Here is a 23,719-nt window from a genome sequence, read left to right as displayed (position 1 = left end):
CAAGGGGGCCTGGTTGTAGCTCTATTCCTTCAGACCTCAATGACTAATGAAAAACTAATGACTAAATACTGTTAAGGTACCCATGCATACATACCACTCCCCAAGTTCACGGTTGCTGGTATACGTCAGTGTTGCATTTCACCCATGCAGGGAGGACCATAGGACAGAAATGATAGTACAGTCATTGCTTATGACACAGAGGCAGCTTATATTAAAAGCCCAACTTTTCCATGTTCAAAACACTTTCAGATTCTATTGTGAAGGCAAGCTTCACCATGCCCTGTCCGCAAAGGCTGAAGAGATCACTTCCTTGGCAGCTCATGATACCCATGCGGTGGTGTTCACCTTGGTTGGCCTTCCGCTTGTTCCCACTGCCCCAGGGCCAGGTGTGCCTCCTCTGCAAGGATGTACTTATCTGGGCTTTTACCTTAGAAATGACCAGACTCCTCCGCAAACAAGAAACTAATTGAACATTCTGGGCTTTTTTAAACGATGATGCTTGGGGAGCATTCAGTATGACTCATCCATCCCCCCACGCCTTATCTCTCCCCAAGTGGAGCGCTGGGAAAAAAGGCATCAGCTGTAGGCAGGTGACTCACGGAAATTTTTGCAGTAAACCAAAAAGTTCGCTGCCTAAAATCTGGTGCTTCTGTGAACAGTGCTTCTGTTATCTCTTTAAACTTGGGTCATTCTTAATGGCACGTTCATTGGGGGCGAAACTGATATGGTTTGGGTCCTATGCTAGTTCTTATTCCTTAAGTTCTAATTCTTTTATATTCCCATTTATAAACGTGGAGTGCGGTGTCTACTCAGTAGGCTTTCAGGACTGCTAATTGAATGGGAATGTAACATTTATTTGTTCATTCATGCTTTCTTTTCGGCAGCCCTTTGCTGAATGCTTGTTTATGCCAAGCAATGTGGTAGACCCTAGAGTCCCAGAAAGAGGATGTGACTCCTGCTCTCAGGGAGCATGTAGCATGGTATAGGGAAGAGGCGTAAGACAAATTGTGAAAATATGCAGTGTTTAAAGTTTGGGGCACAGAGGGAGCACATAGGAGGTATCTTACCCAACTGGTGTAGGTGAGCAGAGACTTCTTTGAAGAGGATGGGGTGAGGGCCACATGCTCCACAGAAGCTCAGCGAGTACACAGAGCAGGAATTGTTGGAGATTTGTGGATGGTGAGGTTGGCTGGGATGTAGGCAGTGTGTAAGGAATTGACTATATCATATATAAAAATTAACTCTCAGTGGTTCATAGAATCTAAATGTAAAAGTCTACAACTATAAAACTTCTAGAAGAAAATACAATAGAACACTAGGGCTAGGCAAAGACTTATTAGACTCAACACAAAAAGCACAGCCCATGAAAGAAAAATTGATAAATTAGACTTCATCAGATTTGTTAAATTCTGTTCTTAAAACTACACAGAAAATGAAAAGAGAAGAAACGGCATGGGAAAAAATGTTTACAAGGCATGTATGTGATAAAGGACTTGTGTCCAGAATACATAAAGGGCCCTCAGCACTTAAGCTGGGCAGAAGGTTTGAACAGACGCCCTACCAAATACATATAGTTCTCAAGCAGCTAAAAAATGCTTAGTATCTTTAGTCATTGGGAAATCTAAATTAAAACCACATGAGCTGCCACTAACGCTTATTAGAATGTCAAAAACTAAAAGATTAATCATAACAAGTGTTGGTGAGGAAATGGAAGAACTGAACCCCCCCCCCCCCCCCACTGCTGGTGAGAATTAATGCAGTACAGTCATGTGAGAAAATACTGAGGCAGTTTCTTACAAAGTTAAACAGATGCTGACCTGTGATCCAGCCATTTCCTTCCTAGTTCTTTACCTAGGAAAAATAGAAGCACATGTCCATGAAAGACAAATGTTCATAGCAACTTTATTTGTGATAGCCAAAAACTAGAAATTGCTCAACAAAAGGAAAATAGATAACCACCTTGTGAATACAAGGGAACACTTAACTCAGCAATAAAAAGTAACAAACTAGTGCTACACACAATATGAAGGAGTCTCAAAGTAATTACACAAAAGAATAGATACTGTATATCGAGTCCTAGAAAATGTAAACTAAATCTAGTGACAGAAAGATGAGAGGTTGCCATATAATGGGGTGCAGGGTTTATGGAAGAGGGAGGAACTGCAAAGGGTACAGAAGCAAGAAAAACATTCGGGGTGGTGAATATTTTCATTATTTTGATTGTGCTTATGGCTTCACAGCTACATATAGATGTCAGAACTTACACACTTCAAATATGTGCAGTTGTATGTCAATAAAGCTATTAGAAAAAGATCGTGGGGGGAGAGAGAATTTAGAGTCGTTAACTTTTGAGCGTTTTTCTTTTTTTGCCTTGTGTGTGTGTGTGTGTGTGACCGAGTCTTGCTTTGTCACCGGGCTGGAGTGCGGTGGCACGATCTCGGCTCACTGCAACCTCCGCCTCCCGGGTTCAAGAGATTCTCCTGCCTCAGCCTCCCAAGTAGCTGGGATTACAGGCACCCACCACTGCACCTGGCTAATTTTTTGCATTTTTAGTAGAGACGGGGTTTCACCACGTTAGCCAGGATGGTCTCGATCTCTGGACCTCATGATCTGCCCGCCTCGGCCTCCCAAAGAGCTGGGATTACAGGGATTACGTGCCCAGCCTAACTTTGAGCTTTTTACTTCATTGAAAAAAAAAAATATATATATATATATAACATATAATTCCTCTCTTTAACTCATTTGGACTTTTCATGTAAACATCCTCTGTTTGCACAGTTCTGTTAGGTACGATGTTTCTACCTTGAGACATTTTGTGAATATCTAGTGAAACACCAACATCCCAGCTGACGAATGTTGTATCTGACTTTCTAATTGAGAGGAAGGGATGAATAAGGCAGGATGGGATGCTGGGGTAGGAGCTGGAAGAAGACATGGTATCAGGTTGGGTTTTGGCAGGATACTATAATAGTCTAGGAGCCTTGTCTGTGCGAGGAGCCTTTCCATCAAAACCCTCTGCATGAGCCACAGTCAGCATGTAGCTTGCACATGCCCACCTCCAAGGTGGCACACAGCTGCTCTCTTTTGGCTAACAGGTTAGCCCAGTTTGCTGCAGACCAGAGTTTACTTAAAATGAGGTGGCTGCTCTCACAGGTTCACGTTCATCCATGAACAGGCTCTCGCTCAGTACTATGCCTACCCTCCCATCACCAAGCCTGTCCCAGTCCAGATGTCACCTGGATAGGAAGTGCTAGGGGAGTATTTAGCATCTCCTTATGACAATCCTTCACCATCAAACAGAGACAGTTGCCAAAGATACAGTGTTTTCCTTTTCATTCTGTCTTTTGAGGAGAGAGACCCCTCTTTGTAACCTGTGGGGATCAGTTTCCTTGCCGATGTTTCTCCCTTCCTCTTTAATCCATCCCTTTCCCCCCTTACGCCAACCCTGATGAACCTTTTCTCCAGAGGAGTCTCTTCGGGGACCAGGGTACGCCTCCCATGCACATTGTCTTCTAACAGCTTGTGTTGACTCCTAACTAAGCTGGCTGATTTCATTACAACCATCTCACACCTTGGTTGCAGTGATTTCTGTGGCCTTATTTATATAACCATATATCTCATCACTCTTTATATTGTGTTTTGAAGTACCACTCCTTTTTAAAACTAAAAATCTAACAGCATTTATTCTCCAAAAGACCAACCAACTTGTTCATTTCCATTAAAAAAAAAAAAGTGTGACTAGCAAAAATGTTTTATGCTAGAAATAGTTTTAACCATACTGACAGCAACTAAAACCAAAAAGATGAGGTGCAAAGTGGGGTGAGGGATGGTGAGCATTTGTTGGGTTTCTGGTATATTCCAGCCACCATACTAGGTGCTTCATGAATGTGATCTGGCATTTTCCTCCACACACTTTTAGGAAGCTGTTAATGATGTTCATTTTGCACCATAACAAGGAAACGGAAGCTTGGAGAGGCTAGACTCTGCCTGTGTTTCCCTAGTCGGGAACCAACCGGAAGGGCGGAGACTTGAGACCTTGGCACCAGGCTATCCTACCTCCTCAGCCAGGGGATACATTACAATTAAATGACAGCTATTTCCCCACCTCCGCTATATACCCAAGCAGTGCTCAGATTAAATGGGGGGATGTGGGAAAAAACAGAAGCCACTTGATCTTTGCGTGTGTGCTGATTTACAGATCAAAGAAGGCTACAGGAAGTTAGGCTAACACCCTTGTTGCAGAGTTTCCCCCAAATTTCACTAACCACGTTCTATCTGGATCTTGAAATGTGGTGAGGTTCCTTCCAGTTAATCACAAGAAATTGTCTCTAAGACCCTGTATGAAAAGTATTCAAAGTCATTTATTTCTCAACGCAGAGGTTCCCGTGGATGAACGCACCCATTCAGGTTGGGTTAGTTGGCTTCTGGTGAGTAGAAATTACTTTTACATAATTAATTTCTTTTTAAAATATAAATACACAGCGTATGAAAGGTGACTGGGTAATATGGGATACAAATTTTGAAAATGAGGCCATCTCAGAACGTCTGGAATGCATGGCCCCAGATAATTAAATAGAAGTAAACTGTCTTTAGAGACACCTACAACATGGGGGCTATTCGTGTGAATCTTTTTTAAATCATTTTATCTCTGTGACTTTCCATTATTTTGGCAATCCTCGGTAATAAAACTTACACAAACAGGACTGATTTTTGTTAGACAACACAGAGCATAATGCTCTGAAGAAAGAAGGGATTGTTGTAAAATAGAAAAATAATCTGAAAAGTTAACCATTTAAAATGGTCTGACCTTTTTTTGTGTTTTTTTTTAAGTTTGGTGTTTGCTACACCCCTGTGTTGTGCCCTGTTTCCTCAGAAAAGGTATGTATTTGTTATTCTTCAGAATAATCATGAGTTTTAATCCTAAAAACCAATGGAAGACGCAGGTGCCATTATTCCATTTCATTGGCAGGGAAGTTGAGACTCAAAAGCCACTGAAGCCAGGGTCTCTAAAAGGAAGGGATGGAGGCAGAAATCAAACCCACATCTGTCTGATTTCAGATGTACCCAGTTCTTTTCTACCCCTTCCATTAAATTTGAAAACGCTTTATTCTTTTATAAGAATCAGATTAACTCTGGTGCAAATTTGCTTTTATGAAAATTTTAAATATGGTCCAATCCATTGGCAAATGCATCTGTAATACAGATATGATAGGATGTAAGTTCCGCCCCCAGGGACAGCAATTATATGCACTTAGCTTAGGTGGTTGGTATATTTGCTTCCCTTCTTCCCACTTAGTTTTTTGCCTTAAAAGCTTTCTTGTGCATGCCTTTCATCACAAGCTGCCCTTGAATCCTGCCTTCGATGTGAGAACAGGACTAACTGGCATTAAATCAGCATTTTCGGCATCAGGTCTCCAGCCTGCACTTGACCTGACACCAGCACGCAAAGCGGCGGCATTTTGTTGTCTGTTGTTTTCTGTAAGTGTTATCAGACTCCTTGCCATGGTAATACCCTTTCCTTCGTGGGCCAGTAGGTCCCGAACATACGGTCTTTAATCCCCTAGCCTTGTGGAGTCGGTTTTGGATGAAGTGCCTGTTCTAGAACTAATGCGGTCACATCCCTCTACGTGATGGAGAACTCCACCTTGTATCTGCTCCCCCACTCTGTCTCCGACCCCGCTGTTTTTGAATAGACATTTAAACCTCCCGGACAGGAGCCCTTCATCACCTTGGGCCTGCTGAGGAGCCCCCCGTGAAGAGGGCAGGACCTTCAAAACTTGCTCTGGGAGCCTGATTCAGATGAATTTCCTCATCTCTACAGTGGGATAATGATACCTGTTTAACTGCACAAACCCCAGAGTCTTGGGGCTCAACCTGAGAATGTCCATGTCTGTAGTATGTGGGCTTATGAACACTGGTGTTCAGCAGCTGACCTTGATTTAGCAATTTAGACTTCGAGCACGTAAAATGCCAAGGGGTGTGCCTGATACCAAGGAAACGCCTAAGAAATGTAGCTGTAATTATTTTCAGGTTGAAAAGATTTTAGATTTGAAAACCCATAGAGTTTGGCCTTGATTTTTTTTGAGTGCTGCGAGAAAAAAATATATATATAGTCTAACATTTATTTTTTAAGATTCATTTAAACTCTAGGTGTAGAAATGAAAAGCTTTCTGTAACTACTGGTGTCCTCAGGTCAAGGCCCTCAGAAAGTGTGTGGTTTTACATTTGTGAAACCAATGGTCTTTTGTTTTACTGTGTTTTAAAATAACTTCTTACTCTGTTTTGTTGTTTATACATTGTTTGTATGTTTGGCTTCTTTAGGTCTCTGGCTCCTCAGTTTCATAGAGTAGGATTAATAATATTCCTTGGCTCGTAACACAGTATCCTCATTGATCCAAGCATGACCCTGTTTTCCTTATTTTTATTTTATTTATACTAGTAATATAATGAACATCCACAAATTCAGGGCCCAATGAGGCAGGAGAATCACTTGAACCCAGGAGGTGGAGGCTGTGGTGAGCCAAGATCATGCAACTGCATTCCAGCCTGGGCAACAGTGCGAGATTCCATCTCAAATATATATATATATATATGTATATATATCTCCAATAAGTTACATCTTATAGACTCCTCCCAACCTGTGTCCCTGCCTCCCCTGCAGATTTAACCACTATGCTGAATTTCATGCTCTTGCATTTTATATTTGTGTGTGTATCTTTAGTTTGTCTTCTTAGGAACTTGTTAGACAAGGGTGTCACACTATCATAAGATATGTAGTCTTCTAGTACTTGTTCTTTTTATTCAGTATCAGAACTAAGATTCATCTACATTATTGTGTGTACCTGTAGTCCATTCGTTGCTATTGTTGTATCATAGTGCATTGTATGAATGCACCACAGTTGCCCATCTCCCATGTGAACAAGTGATAATGAAAACATTCTTTATTAACATTTTTGAGAAGCAGCAAACGTGTTGCTTTGAGAGATATTTATAGCTTTAAATGTTTATATTTTGAATAATAGATAAAAATCAATGCACTAAATGTCCAACTTAAAAAAAAGCACAAAAGAATAAACATCAGAAAAGAAGGAAGGAAGGAGATTAAGATCAGAAATAAATAACAGAAAGAGTAGAGGATCAACAAAGTGAAAACTTGGTTCTTTGAAAATAGAAACAAAATAGACAATTGTCTGGTGAGATCAAAACAAAAAGAAAGAGAAAAGCACAAATAATATAAATGAAAAAGAGGCATAACTGTAGATTCAGCAGTGATTAAAAATAATATCAACATTATACCAATAGATTTGAAAACAGGCAAAATAGACAAATTTCTGGAAAACTTATTAGCAAAGCTGAAAAATTAGAAAGTCAGAATAAGCAAGATAATCATTAAGGAAGCTGAAGCAGCATTTAATCTTCCTCCTACAAAGAAAACACAAGAAACAGGTAGTTTTACAGGTAAGTTTTTCCAGCTGTCAAGAAACAGATTATTCCAATTTTAAACAAACTCTCCTGGAAGATAAAAAAGAGAATACTCCCCATCATCCACCAAGGTTTGAATAACTTTAATTCCAAGATCAGACTTGGGCCTTTAACATACATTCGTAGTAATTACAGATACTTAGAGATCAATGGCAAAACAGAAGGACCAAGAGGCGGCATAGCAGGGCTTTGGGATCAAGAAAGATCTGCCGTCAACATCTCAGTTGCACCTCAGGTTTCCTTACCTGTGCAATTATGATAATACTGGACTTCTAGAGTTTTCATAAGGATTAAAATGCATAATGTCTGGCCCAGCAAATGAGCAATAAGTCATAGCCATTATCATTACCATCATCAACGTCATCACTGAGTAAAATTACTCAAAGACCCACTACATAAGCAATAGCCATCGTGGGATTTTTTTTCCTACCTTTTTTCTATATTTGTAATTTTTAAAATTTGTTTTGCATATTTGAAATATAAACTTGTATCCTGACTTTTTTTTTTAACCTTACAGTCTATCACATGTCAACTATATTAAATGCCAATTTTTTTTATTGTTTTTTAGAGATAGGGTCTCATTCTCTTGCCCAGGTTGGTGTACAGTGGCACAGTCTGTAGCTTACTACAGCCTTGAACTTCTGGGCTCAAGCAATCCTCCTATCTCAGCATCCTGAGTAGCTGGGGCCACAGGCATACACCAACACACCTGTCTTATTTTTTATTTTTATAGATACAAAAATTTGGGTCTCACTAGGTTCCCCAGGCTGGTCTCAAACTCCTGGCCTCAAGACATCCTCCTGCTTCAGCCTCCCAGAGCTCTGAGATTACAGGTGTGAGCCACTGCGCCCAGCCTCAAATTTTTTTTTAAACTAATTACATATCAAAATATTAGCAGTTTTTCTGGTAGATATTCTGGACAATTTTCTTTATACTTTAACGAGTATGCGTTTCTCTCAAAGAATAAGCTTTAATATATATACCCATAATACCTTCAAATACATTCTTTTTTTTTTTTTTTTTTTTTTTTTGAGGCGGAGTCTCGCTCTGTCGCCCGGACTGGAGTGCAGTGGCCGGATCTCAGCTCACTACAAGCTCCGCCTCCCGGGTTTACGCCATTCTCCTGCCTCAGCCTCCCGAGTAGCTGGGACTACAGGCGCCCGCCACCTCGCCCGGCTAGTTTTTTGTATTTTTAGTAGAGATGGGGTTTCACTGTGTTAGCCAGGATGGTCTCGATCTCCTGACCTCGTGATCCGCCCGTCTCGGCCTCCCAAAGTGCTGGGATTACAGGCTTGAGCCACCGCGCCCGGCCCAAATACATTCTTAAGCACTTAAAGACTAACAGTAGTTATCTCTCAGTGGTATTATAAATGTTTTGGGGTTTTTTTGTACATTTTAGTATTTTCTGAAATTTTTTCAATAAGCGTGTATTATATACAGTAAACAAAAGCACATTAATGTAGGCAAATTATTAATGTTATACATTTCACTGACTGCATATATCTTTTTTTATCAATGGTGAACATTGCAAATGATTGATACTGTTTTTCTTAGGAAGTGGCATTGCTACAAATGGTTTTTCCAGCACCAGCAGGGTCTGAGAGTGTCATCACCATACACTCTTGCCAGCAATAAGAGATTTCACCTTTTAATAATATGAGAGGGAAAAGTTGGGTGTTGGGTTCTTAAGATGCATTTCTTCCATTATGAGTGACAATTTTCTGAAAGGAACATGATCTCGTTTGCTAGCCGCATGAAGCATTTCTCCAACAAGACCCACTGTACCAGTCCTGGGATCTCCACACCTGTGCCTTCTCCACGCTCTTTCTAGGTCCTGATTCTCACCTCTGCCTGTGTAATAACCCTGTCATTTCTCCCTTATCCCAGTTCCATGTCCGTGACAAGCTTGGAGGCCGAGTTGCAAGCTAAGATCCAAGAGAGCCATCCTGAATTGCGACGCGTGTACTTTAATAAGGGATTGTAAAGCAAGGAGGAAACCTCTGCAGCTCATTCTGCCACTGCAAAGCTGGTGTAGCCATGCTGGTGAGAAAAATCCTGTTCAACCTGGGTTCTCCCAGTTACAGAAACCTTTTAAAGATCCACATTCGCCTTTTAGAATAAAGCTGCTACTTTAACAGAGCATCTGGCATGGGCCAAGTGCCTGATACTCCCTTACATTGAATCATGTTATGATTTATAGAAATACTCTTCCTTTAGCTTTTATAGTCATTGTTTTTCAAAGACAGTATACCAGCCCTCACCCAGGGTTTTAAAAAAGTACTAATAGACATAGAATAGGTGCTCAGTGTATAGTCAGTAAATGTTCTATTGATTATCAGTCAATGAAAAGAAAATCTATTTAAAATACTGAATTTTCATCTCACTCCCATTCCAAATCAAGGAGATCTCAGCAGTGAACTGGGAAAATACAAAAGCTCTGGGCTAATCTATGAAAACTTACCCCGAAATATTAAGGGCAGTTTGCTTCTAGTGTGGGGACTGTGCTGGCCCAATGAAGGTGACCAAGTTTTTGGCTTTGGAGGGTGGAAGCTCCTTCACACCCCTTCCAAAAGTCAGTCACGGACCACTGCAACATGCCTTCCCTGCTGGACCATTCTGTACATTCAGATTGTGGGTGGATTGCCTTGGTTGACTTTTAATTTATTGTTTTATGTTCTTATAAAGATGTTAATCTTACCTTGCAGTTATTGACTTCATATTCAGTTATTTACATCAAATAATGAAATTACTGAAATGTACAAATGTCAAATTTTGGAAGTATATTCAATACCAATGCTGTGTGAGTGGGCTGAATCTAGTTCATTGGTTTTTTTTTTGGTAAGAAGTGAGACTACAGTTCCAGCTACCTACATGTCTTTTCTTGTCATCCTTATAGATCTCTTTGGCTTTCAGAAAGATACAGTGATAATGTGTATGAATCAGTCACGGTGAATTTTACTTGAATATTGTATGTTGCATTCCACTTCATTTGAAGATAATGAAATGTACCACTGTTTACATCATCTGTAGTGATTTCACAGATAATATATTTAATATAACAGATTATGTTTCAAGTCTGTAGATGTCCAGCGTCATAGACAGTCGGCCCTCTGTATCCATGAGCTCTACATCTGTGAATTCAATCAAGTTTGGATGGGAAATATTTTTTAAAAAGGTACAAAATATACATAACAATGAAAAATAATACAAATTTAAAAACCAATACAGTATAACAACTATTTATATAGTGCTTACATTGTATTAGGTGTTATAAGCAATCTAGAGATGATTTATCAAGTATACAGGAGGATGTGCCTAGGTTATATGCAAATACTGCACCATTTTGTATCAGGAACTTGAGCATCCGCGGATATTGGTATCAGAGGGCGGTCCTGGAACCAACTACCCACGGATACTGAGGGGCGATGTTTCATGAAGTGCAGATCATTGTATTCAGAGATTGTAAGTGAAAAAATATATAGAAACGATTTAGTTTTGGCAGATTTTTTTTCTGACAATGTGACCAGACTGAATTTCCTCATAAAGAAAACATGGTGTGCCTTGTGTCTGTGTTTCTCTTTTCTCTGAAAGGATTAATAGATCTGAAGCTTTGGGCCACTTGGAGCCTTCCTTGATGCTGCCAGAATCTTCTCATTTAGATTTTTTGTCTTAAACCATTGGAAGCAAAACGGCTTTCCCTTGACACTCTGGTCTTGGACAGGTTCTGTTGTCCTCGACACGTCTCTTTAAAAAGTGGTAAAAGCCTGAAATTCAGGGCAGATCTCCATAAGGTGCTGAAGGGACTCTTTTCGTAAGAAGCTAAGGCACTGCTACCTGCCCCAGGTGTCCTGCTCCTCTCAAGAGTCCTCCCGGCACCAGGTAATCTGTAGCTCCGTGTCAGAGTGTTAACCTCCAGTAAAGAGCTCATGACTGGTTAGAAGACTGACAAACTAACCAAAATTTTACACACTCCAGTTATGTGTGTTAAAAGTTATAAAAGGAATGGCCAGGCGCAGTGGCTCACCCCTGTAATCCCAGCACTTTGGGAGGCCAAGGCGGATGGATCACCTGAAGCCAGGAGTTTGAGACCAGCCTGGCCAACATGGAGGAACCCTGTCTCTAAAAATGCAAAAAATTAGCCAGGCGTGGTGGCGCACACCTGTAATCCCAGCGACTCGGGAGGCTGAGGTAGGAGAATCGCTTGAACCCGGGAGGCAGAGGTTGCGGTGAACCGAGATCGCACCATTGCACTCCAACCTGGGCGACAGAGCAAAACTCCATCTCAAAAAAAAAAAGATTATAAAAGGGATGATGAACATGGAGCTGCGTCTTTTTAAACGTTGTTTTTTGATGCTTCAGACTCTTAATGCTTTTATATAAAGCTATCAACTGTGTATGTTAATCACAGTTTATAACAAGGAACAAATAAACCAAGATTGGCAATCCTTGCCGATCTTTTAGAAATACCCTTTCTGGAGAAAAAAATCCACATGAAGTGCAATAAGCTTGTAAAGTTAAAATTAGTATTTCTATTAACATGATATAAAGGATTATGATTGTAAGTGTTTACTGACTGGCAGTTTCTATTTCAGTATTAGCACAGTGTCTTGCCAGTGTTGGAGGCCATGTATTATTTCAGTTCAACTGGATGAAATGTTAAATAAACTCAGAATGAAAATAAATTCTCTCTTTTATTTGTACATAAAGGATAAAGCAGTTTGTATGTTACGATTGATGGTGCTTTCCATTCAAACTTAATATCTGCAGTACCATCAGCAACTCCTAATGAAAAGATATCTTTGTATTTTGCCTTTGACAAGGAACATATTTCTATTTTGAGCTACCAGTCTTCCACCTTTTTGAACCTCATATACATAGAGGCACACCCACCACCCCAAACCCCACTGACAGTGTGATTCCAGGAATATTAATGATGGGCATGGGGGATGGATTTTGGCTTTAAACTCTGATGGCCAACACCACTGCACATGACGGTGATGTAAATGCGCTTTTATATTGTTGATCTGATTCTAACCTGGAACTGCATTTACTGACAAAGTCTAAATTAACCTAAGAGTGGGGAGTGCCTTAATAAAAGACTTGAGACGGGCCGGGCGCAGTGGCTCAGGCCTGTAATCCCAGCACTTTGGGAGGCTGAGGCAGGCAGATCACAAGGTCAGGAGATCGAGACCATGGTGAAATCCCGTCTCTACTGAAAATGCAAAAAATTAGCCCGGTGCTGTGGCAGGCGCCTGTAGTCCCAGCTACTTGGGAGGCCCAGGCAGGAGAATGGTGTGAACCCGGGAGGCGGAGCTTGCAGTGAGCTAAGATCGCACCACTACACTCCAGCCTGGGCGACAGAGCAAGACTCCATCTCAAAAAAATAAAATAAAATAAAAGACTTGATACAGAGCTGAGCATTTTAACTTCCTTGGCCATGTTTCTGCATTTGTTTTGCTACAGTAACTCTGTTGCCACTGAAATTATTTAAATATATTCAAGAGCGTGGGTCTAGAAATCAGAGCCAGGTCCAATCTTCATTGCACCCTTTTATAAAAGATACGCATTTAGGCCAATGACATTCTCTGTGACCTTCAGTTTTGTGGTTTTTGTTTTGACTGTTTGGAAAAATCATTGAATCATAGAGTTGTTATAAAGATTAAATGAGCTAATCCCTGCACAGCAGACACCATATTGCCTGGCACTTAGTAAACATTAAACGAATGGTTGCCTCTTGTATATTTGCTCTAGAGACAGTGGGTGTGCATTCAAAATGCCAGTATGTCATTGCTAAAGGTAAGATTTCAGAACCCTGGCAACTTTGCCAGAGATGGCACACAACTTAACTAAAAATATCAGATTAAAATGGCCAAGTGGAGACTTTAAATCTATCCCTTAAAAATGTCCAACAATTAAGGTTTTGCATAAATGAGACAGAAGCTGGAAGAGTCTCCACTCACTTTTTGAGCAAACGGGCTTGCATTAGTGAAATGCATGCTTCAGGCTACTCCTGGTCACTTGAAAACCAGATCTGACATCCATACCTACAGCCTTGTCCAAAAATGTAGACAACTGGAATATGCTAATAAAATTAATTTTTCTTCTGTGTATTCAGAGAATCTGTGTAAAAGCTGCAGGAAAATAAGATTACATTTGGTGGGATGAGATAAGGCATCACTTAAACCCTAGATAGTCAAAGTGTGGTCCGTAGACCAGAGACATCCAAACTTGTTAGAAATGCAGATTCTTAGACCAGACCCCCGGCCTGCAGAGCCAGGATCTGACAGATGCCAAGAGCCCCAGGTGATCCCTGAACACATCGCAGCTTGAGAAGTTCTGGCTGCAGCCACATTTCTGGTGTTCCCAGGGGCCAGTGAGCTTCATTGGGTCAATTTGAGGACAACTTGTGGTTTTCTATGAATTTTTAGTATTTACCCCTCATCAGATTCCAAGAAACCATGGGAAGGGGTCCTCGTTGACCTACTTGGGGGCACAGTAACAACAAGCTTATGAGGACAAGGATTTGTTTTTCTTTTGTCCATTGCCATATCCCCAGCACCTAGAACAGTTGACACTAGCCAGGGGCCATGTGGTCATTGGGTTCAACCTGGGCTATTTCTAGGAATCTGCAACGTGTCCTCACCTACCCAAATGTGGAAAATAATCCATTTTGTGTTTCAAAGAGGGCATCACCAGCATGTGGAAAGAACAGGGAATATGAGACTTTCTGAGAAGAGAGCTAGAGGGGAAATGACTGAGCAACCACGTTGTAAGTGGGTTGTGGAATGAACCCTTTCCTCACAGATGACAGAGTGCCTCTGAGTTTCTGCAACAGAAGGAAACCAGGACTGATGCACGTAGGGGCTTGTTTAATCCTCATGGAATCCATCATATCCCCACTTTCAAAGAAAAGAGGTTTGATGCTCAGGGAAGTGGACCGACTTGCCCAGTGTCACACCATGGTGGAACCACGATCTTTTTTTTTTTTTTTTTTTTGAGATGGAGCCTCACTCTGTTGCCCAGGCTATAGTGCAGTGGCCCAATCTCGGCTCACTGCAACCTCCGCCTCCCAAGTTCAAGCGATTCTCCTGCCTCAGCCTCCCGAGTAGCTGGGACTACAGGCGCATGCCACTACGCCCAGCTAATTTTTTATATTTTTAGTAGAGATGGGGTTTCACCATGTTAGCCAGGATGGTCTTGATCTCTTGACCTCGTGATCTACCCACCTCGGCCTCCCAAAGTGCTGGGATTACAGGCATGAGCCACCACGCCTGGCCCAGAACCACCATCTTAATTTATACCTTACAAATTCTCATAGCTTCCCCATCAACAGGAATAATTATACCCAGCTTTAGAACAACATTTCACAATCTCCAAAGTGTTCTTTACATACATTCTTCCTTGTAATTCCCACAAGGGTTCCTCTGAGCATCATCTCCATTCAAAAGGTGGGGAAAGTCTTGAAGAAGTGAAATCGTTTGCCACAAACCTTACCCAAGACATTCAAAAGACCATGAAGGATTCTATTCACATTCACATACACACACATACAAGGTATGTAGAACATGTAGAGTTCCAGTGAGCACCCAGCCAAGGTCAAAGGTAATTTCCAGATGGGGCCTCATATTAGAGTCATAGAAGCAATGGTTCTGAAAGTGTGATCCCTGGACCAGAGCATTAGCATCACTGGGACCTTAGAAATTCCCATTCTCAGGCCTATCTCACACCAAATCAGAAACTTAAGCTGGGGCCCAGCCAACTTTTAACAAGCCTTCTCAATGATTCTGATGGACATTCAAACTTGAGAACCACTGGTTAGGAGGATGAATGCTTGGAGGTGGACCTCTCAGGCTTGGATTCGGCTCAGTTCTTCAAATTGAGGTAGGCTAACCTCTCCAAACCTCAGTTTTCTCATCTGTAAAATGAAGATAGTAATACTTCCCTCACTGAGTTATTGTGAGGATGCAGTGAGGATTAGCAAATAGGCAGCCCTTAACCTGGCACCTGGCACAGTGCATGCACATCCAATACATTTTAGTTAAACTTAAGATGGATATGTGATCCCTGGGACAAAAGGCTGACATTTTGCTGGTGGCCCTATTGGGAAACAGGTACTGTCATGACTGCCGATAAGAGTGCAAACTGCTACAATATCTCTACAAGAGGCCGGGCGCGGTGGCTCAAGCCTGTAATCCCAGCACTTTGGGAGGCCGAGGCGGGCGGATCACGAGGTCAGGAGATCGAGACCATCCTGGCTAACACGGTGAAACGCCGTCTCTACTAAAAAATACAAAAAACTAGCCGGGCGAAGTGGCGAGCGCCTGTAGTCCCAGCTACTCGGGAGGCTGAGGCAGGAGAGTGGCGTAAACCCAGGAGACGGAGCTTGCAGTGAGCCGAGATCGCGCCACTGCACTCCAGCCTGGGTGACAGAGCGAGACTCCGTCTCAAAAAAAAAAAAAAATATCTCTACAAGAGTTTGGCAGTATATATCAAAAGGTATAAAAGCATAACTCTCTTTTAAGCAGTTTCACTCCTGAAACCTAATCCCACAGATGTATACACTCATGTTCACAGAAGACCATGGCCACTCCTATGGAAGCCATATGAATGGAGCCTACTGGGTGGATTTGGAGGAAGGGGAAGTTGGAGGATGTTTTCCAAAGATGGTGAGAAATTTTCAGGCAGAAAAACGAATAAAAATAAATTTTTCTCCGGGTGCGGTGGCTCACGCCTGTCATCCCAGCACTTTGGGAGGCCAAGGTGGGTGGATCACGAGGTCAGGAAATCAAGACCATCCTGACTAACACGGTGAAACCCCATCTCTACTAAAAATACAAAAAATTAGCCGGGCGTGGTGGCATGTGCCTATAGTCTCAGCTACTTGGGAGGCTGACGCAGGAGAATCGCTGGAACCTGGGAGGCAGAGGTTGCAGTGAGCCAAGATTGCACCACTGCACTCCTGCCTGGGCAACAGAGCAAGACTCTGTCTCAAAAAAATAAATAAATAAATTTTTATCTTGGGAATTTTTTTAAATTTCTGATTTGAATTCTTGCTAAGTAGATTATATCTATATACATATATATATATATATAATGATTGTCACAAATATAAACTAAATTGGGAAGGAAAGCTATCTTTATGCAATGAAACTAAAAGTCATTTTTAAATTTTCTTCTTTATGCTTTTCTATTTTCCCAGATTTTTTTCTGCTTCTGAACTCAGGACATATGAAATGCTATTTTTAAAATTCTATGTACATTCTAATCTCAATTTTGTAATAAATACATTGATACACATAAAAGACATATAGGCCGGGCGCGGTGGCTCAAACCTGTAATCCCAGCACTTTGGGAGGCCGAGACGGGCGGATCACGAGGTCAGGAGATCGAGACCATCCTGGCTAACATGGTGAAACCCCGTCTCTACTCAAAAGAATACAAAAAACTAGCCGGGCGAGTGGACAGGCTCCTGTAGTCCGAGCTACTCGGGAGGCTGAGGCAGGAGAATGGCGTGAACCCGGGAGGTGGAGCTTGCAGTGAGCCGAGATCGCGCCACTGCACTCCAGCCTGGGCGACAGAGCGAGACTCCGTCTCAAAAAACAAACAAACAAACAAAAAGACATATAAAAATAATATACACCAAAATGGTTAACAGTTGGTGTCTCTGAGTTTGCAGGTAATCTTTATCTTATTTACACTTTTCTGATTCCCAAATTTTCTGAAATGCAACTGTATTCATATTATAAACGGAAAACCATCCAGTTCAGGCCTTTGAGTAATGTAATAGCTTGAAGCAACACCCGAGTCTCCAGGCCTTCTCACAGGGTGAGCAGTGATCCCAGACCAGGCACCCACGCTGGCAGCCCTGGGGCCAACTCTCGGCTCTCCCAGCTCGAAAGCCCAGGGGATACTGAGCCAATCGTGGACCCTTCCCTAGATTCCAGCTCCCTACTGGAAAAGATGGAAACAGCGTGGACCTCAGGAGCCTTGTCAGGCCTGAATCGGGTTCTGATTTCCGAGCCAAGAGAGCGGCGCAGCGCTGCGAAGCGACGCCAGGGTGCAGCATTGCCTGCAAGATCGCGCGGACGGAGCCGGGCGCTCCCCGCAGCTGCCTGCAGGTGGCCCAGGGCAACTCATTGCCGCCCGCGGACGTGCATCTCCCAAGCGAAGTCAGGAAAGAGGTAGAGGAAGCTACAAGAAAGACATGGTCTCTCCAGCTGCGGCAAGCTGGACAGATGCCCTGGCTTGGCGTCCCACAGATAGGAATGGATTAATCGATTCCGGATGCATTTATTTGGGGTACATTGTACCTGGCACCTGGTTGGGGGTGAGAGGGGAGGACACAAAACCAGGGTGGACCAGCCGCCGTCCTTGCCCTCAGCATCGTCAGCACTGTGACACAGGTCAATAACACCAGGTGCTGCAGGAGCACGGAGGCTGAGCCCTGAACCTTGGCGGTGGGAAGGGCGCAGGGAAAGGGGAGGGCCTTAGGGGATGAAACCTCAGCCACACCAGAAGGATGTGCAGGACTTCCTCACTGGGAGCAGAAAATGGCAGAAAAAAAACCAGGGCTACTAGGTAAGGGAGACAGTGCATACAAAGACCTAGAGACCAGGGAAAGTGTGGCTGAGTGTAGTGTGCAGGAAGATCTCACCAGGATGCTAAGTCATGAGGGCCCTGCAGTGCCCACAGAGGCAGCATGAATTTCATCCTAAAAGTTGGGGCTTTTAGGCCGGGCGCGGTGGCTCAAGCCTGTAATCCCAGCACTTTGGGAGGCCGAGACGGGTGGATCACGAGGTCAGGAGATCGAGACCATCCTGGCTAACACGGTGAAACCTCGTCTCTACTAAAAATACAAAAATACTAGCCGGGCGACGTGGCGGGCGCCTGTAGTCCCAGCTACTCAGGAGGCTGAGGCAGGAGAATGGCGTAAATCCGGGAGGCGGAGCTTGCAGTGAGCTGAGATCCGGCCACTGCACTCCAGCCCGGGCGACAGAGCGAGACTCCGCCTCAAAAAAAAAAAAAAAAAAACAAAAGTTGGGGCTCCTTCGGAACAGTTTTGTGCAGGGAAGGAGCAGTAGTTAAATCTTAGCTCTGCCGCTGTTTCTGTGATATGAGGCAAGCCACTTGCCTTCTCTGGCCCTCAGTTGCCTCCTCTGTAAAATGAGTACAATAAAAGCCACCTTGCAGTCTTCTTGTGAAGATTAAAAGGGGTAAACAGAGAATGCCGAGTCAATGCCCAATATGTGTGACTTACCTCCCCTTGTCCTTTTATTTCTTTTTTTATTTTATACTTTAAGTTCCAGGGTACATGTGCACAACGTGCAGGTTTGATACACAGGTATACATGTGCCATGTTGGTTTGCTGCTCCCATCAACTTATCATTTACATTAGGTATTTCGCCTAATGCTATCCCTTCCCCAGCCCCCACCCGCCAACAGGCCCGGGTGTATGATGTTCCCCTTCCTGTGTCCAAGTGTTCTCATTGTTCAATTCCCACCTATGAGTGAGAACATGCAGTGCTTGGTTTTCTGTTCTTGCGATAGTTTGCTGAGAATGATGGTTTCCAGCTTCATCCATGTCCCTGCAAAGGACATGAACTCATCCTTTTTTATTTGTCCTTTTATTTCTCTGCAATAACATTCAGATGAAAAAGACAGATAAGCGGGCCGTCTCCAGCACGGCCACAGTGCCAGCCTGGCAAAAATTAGAAGTCCAGGGGAGTCATCTCAGCTGGTTTCCAGGGGCCAGGAGATCATTTTCATCATGTTTGATTGCAATCAAGAACAAGTTCTGCCCTCTTATTCCCGTTAATAATAAAAATGTATCTTTAAAAATGCATCTTATTCTGATTATAAAAATACTATCTCCAGGAAAGATGGTAGCTGAGAGAACAATTTAAAAAATTAAAAATAGAGAAGAAAATGCCAACTCCATTGAATGCAAAAGACCCGACCTCATGATACAAACTCTAAATAATCATTTTCATCCAGAATGTAGGAGGGGGGATTCTGGGACCCACTTCTGGAGTGGAGCAGCATCAGGTAAGTGAGAGAAGGGCTGGGCGCTGGGTAGGACATGAGGGTGCAGACACGTGCGAGGCGGACAGGAACCAAGAACATTTTCCTCTGATCTGGTTCCCTCACTGAGGGGTGAGTCAGAACAGGAAGTCCAGTGACAGATCAAGATCCGATGAGGAGGAAGAAGATACCATAACTGATAGAGAAAGCTGTATTCAGCTTTCCTGGGTAGCTCAGCTACCTGCACTGCTTTGCAAGACAAAATCTGGGTCATGGGGAATTAACAAAAGAATCCTAAGCAGCCGGGCGCGGTGGCTCAAGCCTGTAATCCCAGCACTTTGGGAGGCCGAGACGGGCGGATCACGAGGTCAGGAGATCGAGACCATCCTGGCTAACACGGTGAAACCCCGTCTCTACTAAAAATACAAAAACTAGCTGGGCGAGGTGGCGGGCGCCTGTAGTCCCAGCTACTCGGGAGGCTGAGGCAGGAGAATGGCGTAAACCCGGGAGGCGGAGCTTGCAGTGAGCTGAGATCCGGCCACTGCACTCCAGTCCGGGAGACAGAGCGAGACTCCGCCTCAAAAAAAAAAAAAAAAAAAAAAAAAGATCCTAAGCAGCTAAGTTGAGCCTCACAATAAAAAGCAGAGAGAGTAAGAAGAGGGGGCAGATGGAGAGGGTCCACAGCCACTGAGAGTGGTGAGTGGGCAAGAGATAGTTTCGGAGAGAGAGGGTGCAGAGAAAGGCAGCGATGGAAGATGCCATTCTTAAAAGTTGGCTGAGCATGGACAGGACATGCCCATTTCGGTGTGGAGCAAGGCTTCTCATCCCTGGCTTCATTCCAAAATCACCTGCCAAGCCTTTCAAAGTATCTGTTGCTCAGGCCCCATCCGAACCTATTATATCTCCATACCCAGGGGAAGCCTGGGAATTGGAATTTTGAGCTCCCCAGGCCGGTCTGAGGTGCAGTCAGGATTGAGAATTGCTGTTCTAGAGATAGAATTGTACTTTGATGTACTTTAGTCACTTTGGGGGTTGATGGATGGTGTTTTTAAATGCATTATACTGATGCGAATGTCCAGCCCTGAGCTAAGAATATTGGCATTTGTTATCTCATTTAAATCCAGTGAGCCCCTGTTTACAGATAGTGGTGGCTAACATTCATTGAACAGTTATTTTGCCTTAGACAACACCTCATTTAATCTCACAACACCCTGTGAAATAACTAGTTTTTATCCCTCACTACACAGATGAAATTATGGCATAGAGCATTTAGGTAACTTGCCCAAGATCAGCCAGTTAATAAACGGCAGAGGCAGAACTGAGCCTGTGCATCTGGCTCTAGGGCCCCCTGGGCAATACACCAACATCTGCCCAGGTTCGCCCTTCGCTTGCCTTTCATCAGAGGGAGGGGCAGGCCAGCCTCTGATCCCAAGGTAACCACAACCAAAACTCCATTCAGACTGGCGTGGGAGGAGGAACCTAAATGAGGCTGAATGCAAGCAGCAGATGTCCCCACACAGCAATTCATTTGCTACTGGGAACATGGCTCGGCAAAGACTCCAGTGTGAATGGAGTTTGCAATTTGAAAGATGATATGTCTGGAGCCCTGCGGCATGCTCTATTCTGGCATGCACCTGCCTCCTCCATTCATTCCCATCCCCGCTCCCATCCTGGTTCCACCTCAAATTCCTCTTCCTCCCCCTGCCCTCCTTCACGCCACAACCTCTCTGACCTAAAAAAAACTCTCTTTATTTTTACTATAAAAATAATAGGCCACACGCAGTGGTTCACATCCTAGCACTTTGGGAGGCTGAGGCAGAGGATAGTTTGAGCATAGGAGTTCGAGATGGGGCATAGCAAGACCCTGTCTCTACAAAAAAATTAAAAATTAGCCAGGTGTGGTGGCATGCGCCTATGGTCCCAGCTACTTGGGAGACTGGGGCAGGAGGATCACTTAAGCCAAGGAGTTTGAGGCTATAGTGAGCTATGATTGTGCCACTGCACTCCAGCCTGGGTGACAGAGACAGACCCTGTCTCCAAACAATAAAAATTAAATTAAAATTAAAATAATACTTTCTCAGAAGAATAAGATAGCACAGAAGTATATCTCAACCCTGCATGCCACCGTCTCATGCTGGGTACAATTTCCTGTGTGTTACCCCAGACCCAGCATAGGCTCGCATAAACATTATGCTCATCTGTAAATGTTTTTGCTTTTGAATTGTCTGTAAAAATTAAATCCTGTTATTCAAATTATACTACAACCTTATTTTTTATCCTTAAAAATATGCAATGAACCTTTTTCAAGACAAAATATATTAATCTTTCTCATTTTTAAGAGCTTCATAGAAATCTGATATACTAATTCCTATAATTTATGTATCATTCCCCTATTGATAAATATTTATTTCCACAATTTTGCCACTATACACACACACACAAAATGCTGTCGTGAGTCCCCTTGTGCGTAGCTTTATATTCTTATGCTATTGTTTCTGTAAAAGAGGTTCCTAGAAGTGAGATTAGCTGCTAGTTCATAGCATGTGAGCATATACATTTCTTTTTTTTTTTTTTTTTGAGATGGAGTCTCCCTTCATCACCCAGGCTGGAGTGCAGTGACATGATCTCAGCTCACTGCAACCTCCACCTCCCAGGTTCATGCAATTCTCCCGTCTCAGCCTCCAGAGTGCTGGGACTACAGGCGCCCGCCACCACGCCTGGCTAATTTTTTGTATTTTTAGTAGAGACGGGGTTTCACCTTGTTGGTCAGGTTGACTTCGAATTCCTGACCTCAGGTGATCTACCCTCCTCAGCCTCCCAGAGTGCTGGGATTTCAGGTGTGAGCCACCACGCCCGGCCTGAGCATGTACATTTGTAACGATAATAATGATGATAATCATCTTGCTAACTGTATTTAGCACTTACTTCAGTGTGCCAGGCGTTATAAGAACATTATATTCATTATCTTATTTAGTCCTTCCAACACCCCTGTAAGATAGATATTATTATTACCTTCATTTTCATGCAATAGCATTAAGGCCTAGAGAAGTTGGGTTCTTGCTTCAAATAACACAGCTAATAAGTGGACTGTCTGTCAAAAAGGCAGTACCAATTTTCACTCTAGCCACTGGGCCATTTCCCCAACAGGATATCATTGTCTTTGTGAGAACAAAAATCTAAAGGTCCCTCTTTTTTGGTTTGCTTTCTCACCCCTTGAGGTGAACATCTGTGGCTTCCATGATCACCACCCTGTTTCAGACCATTTTCTCTCCCTGTTGGACCAGAACCTCCATGGGAGCAGCTCCTGCTCCCAGACTTCCCCCTTCTGGTCCATCCTCCACACTATCAGAACACCCACAGTCTCTCCTAAAGCCCTTTGGTCTCTCATTGCCACCAGGATAAACTGCTGGCTCCTTGGTCTACTATTTGAGGTCCTCCATGACCACATCCCTGCCAGCCTGTCAAAGTCACTATCCTTTCTCTGGCCCTTCTGTCCTTTTCCTGTCAGCTTTTCCAAACCATGACCCTGCACGTTCACATCTCAGAGCCTGTGCACACGCCATTTCTTCTTTCTGGAAGGCCTTTCCATCTTTGATTTTCCTGGCAAACTCTTACCCATCTTTCAAAGCCCAGTTTAAATGGCCTCTCTTGAAGCCAGGATGAAACCAAGGAGAACACCAAACTCAGTGATAGCGAACTTGCAAGTGATAGTTATTCTGTGTTATACTTTTTGTGCTTTTTAAATGTTTTACAATGAGTAGCTGTTACTTTCATAATGAGAAAAAATAAAATACCTTTAATTTTTTAGCAACTTTTCCTTTGAAATTTCTTAGTCTGTGCTTTATGAAGTAGTCATAAAGCATACTTGGACACACTTGTAATCCCAGCTACTGGGAAGGCTGAGACATGAGAATCGCTTGAATCTGGGAGGCAAAGGTTACAGTGAGCCAAGATTGCACCATTGCACTAAAGCCTGGGTGACAGAGAGAAACTTTGTTTAAAAAAAAAAAAAAGAGTGGATTTGGAGGACAAGCACCTGAGACTGCTGGAAGAGCTGGAGTCACAGCTTGTCCCACTGGCCAGGTGCCCCATGTCCCTGACCTAGAGAATGCTAAACTACTCTCTGAGAGGAATATTTGCTTGCCTCCTGGTTTGTATTAGAGTCCAAGTAGGCATCCTTTTCCTCTGAGAAAATATCCAGGATGCCTGGCGTATA

The 23,719-nt window shown here is 43.1% G+C and overlaps 1 protein-coding gene across 11 annotated transcripts in view; it reads left to right on the top strand.

Moving 5' to 3' along the window:
* The window catches only part of SFXN1 (sideroflexin 1), a 52,282-nt gene extending 40,118 nt beyond the window's left edge, over window positions 1-12,164 (top strand). For 8 of the 11 annotated variants that reach the window (XM_033180134.1, XM_033180140.1, XM_033180130.1 and 5 more), the window contains 3 exons: window positions 4,378-4,427; window positions 4,831-4,878; window positions 9,370-10,097. In XM_033180134.1, coding sequence (XP_033036025.1) covers window positions 4,378-4,427; window positions 4,831-4,878; window positions 9,370-9,466 — 195 coding nt within the window. In that variant the 3' untranslated portion in view covers window positions 9,467-10,097. Of the gene's footprint in view, window positions 1-4,377; window positions 4,428-4,830; window positions 4,879-9,369 lie in introns of all 11 variants that reach the window. The other 3 variants (XM_033180138.1, XM_033180131.1, XM_033180132.1) reach the window with 2 other exon arrangements.
* Window positions 12,165-23,719: the final 11,555 nt, after the last annotated feature.

Source organism: Trachypithecus francoisi, unplaced genomic scaffold (genome assembly GCF_009764315.1).
Source record: "Trachypithecus francoisi isolate TF-2019V2 unplaced genomic scaffold, Tfra_2.0 Lachesis_group2, whole genome shotgun sequence".
Lineage (NCBI taxonomy): Eukaryota > Metazoa > Chordata > Mammalia > Primates > Cercopithecidae > Trachypithecus > Trachypithecus francoisi.
Note: the sequence above shows the minus strand (reverse complement) of the source record. Positions and strands in the feature narration are given on the sequence as shown.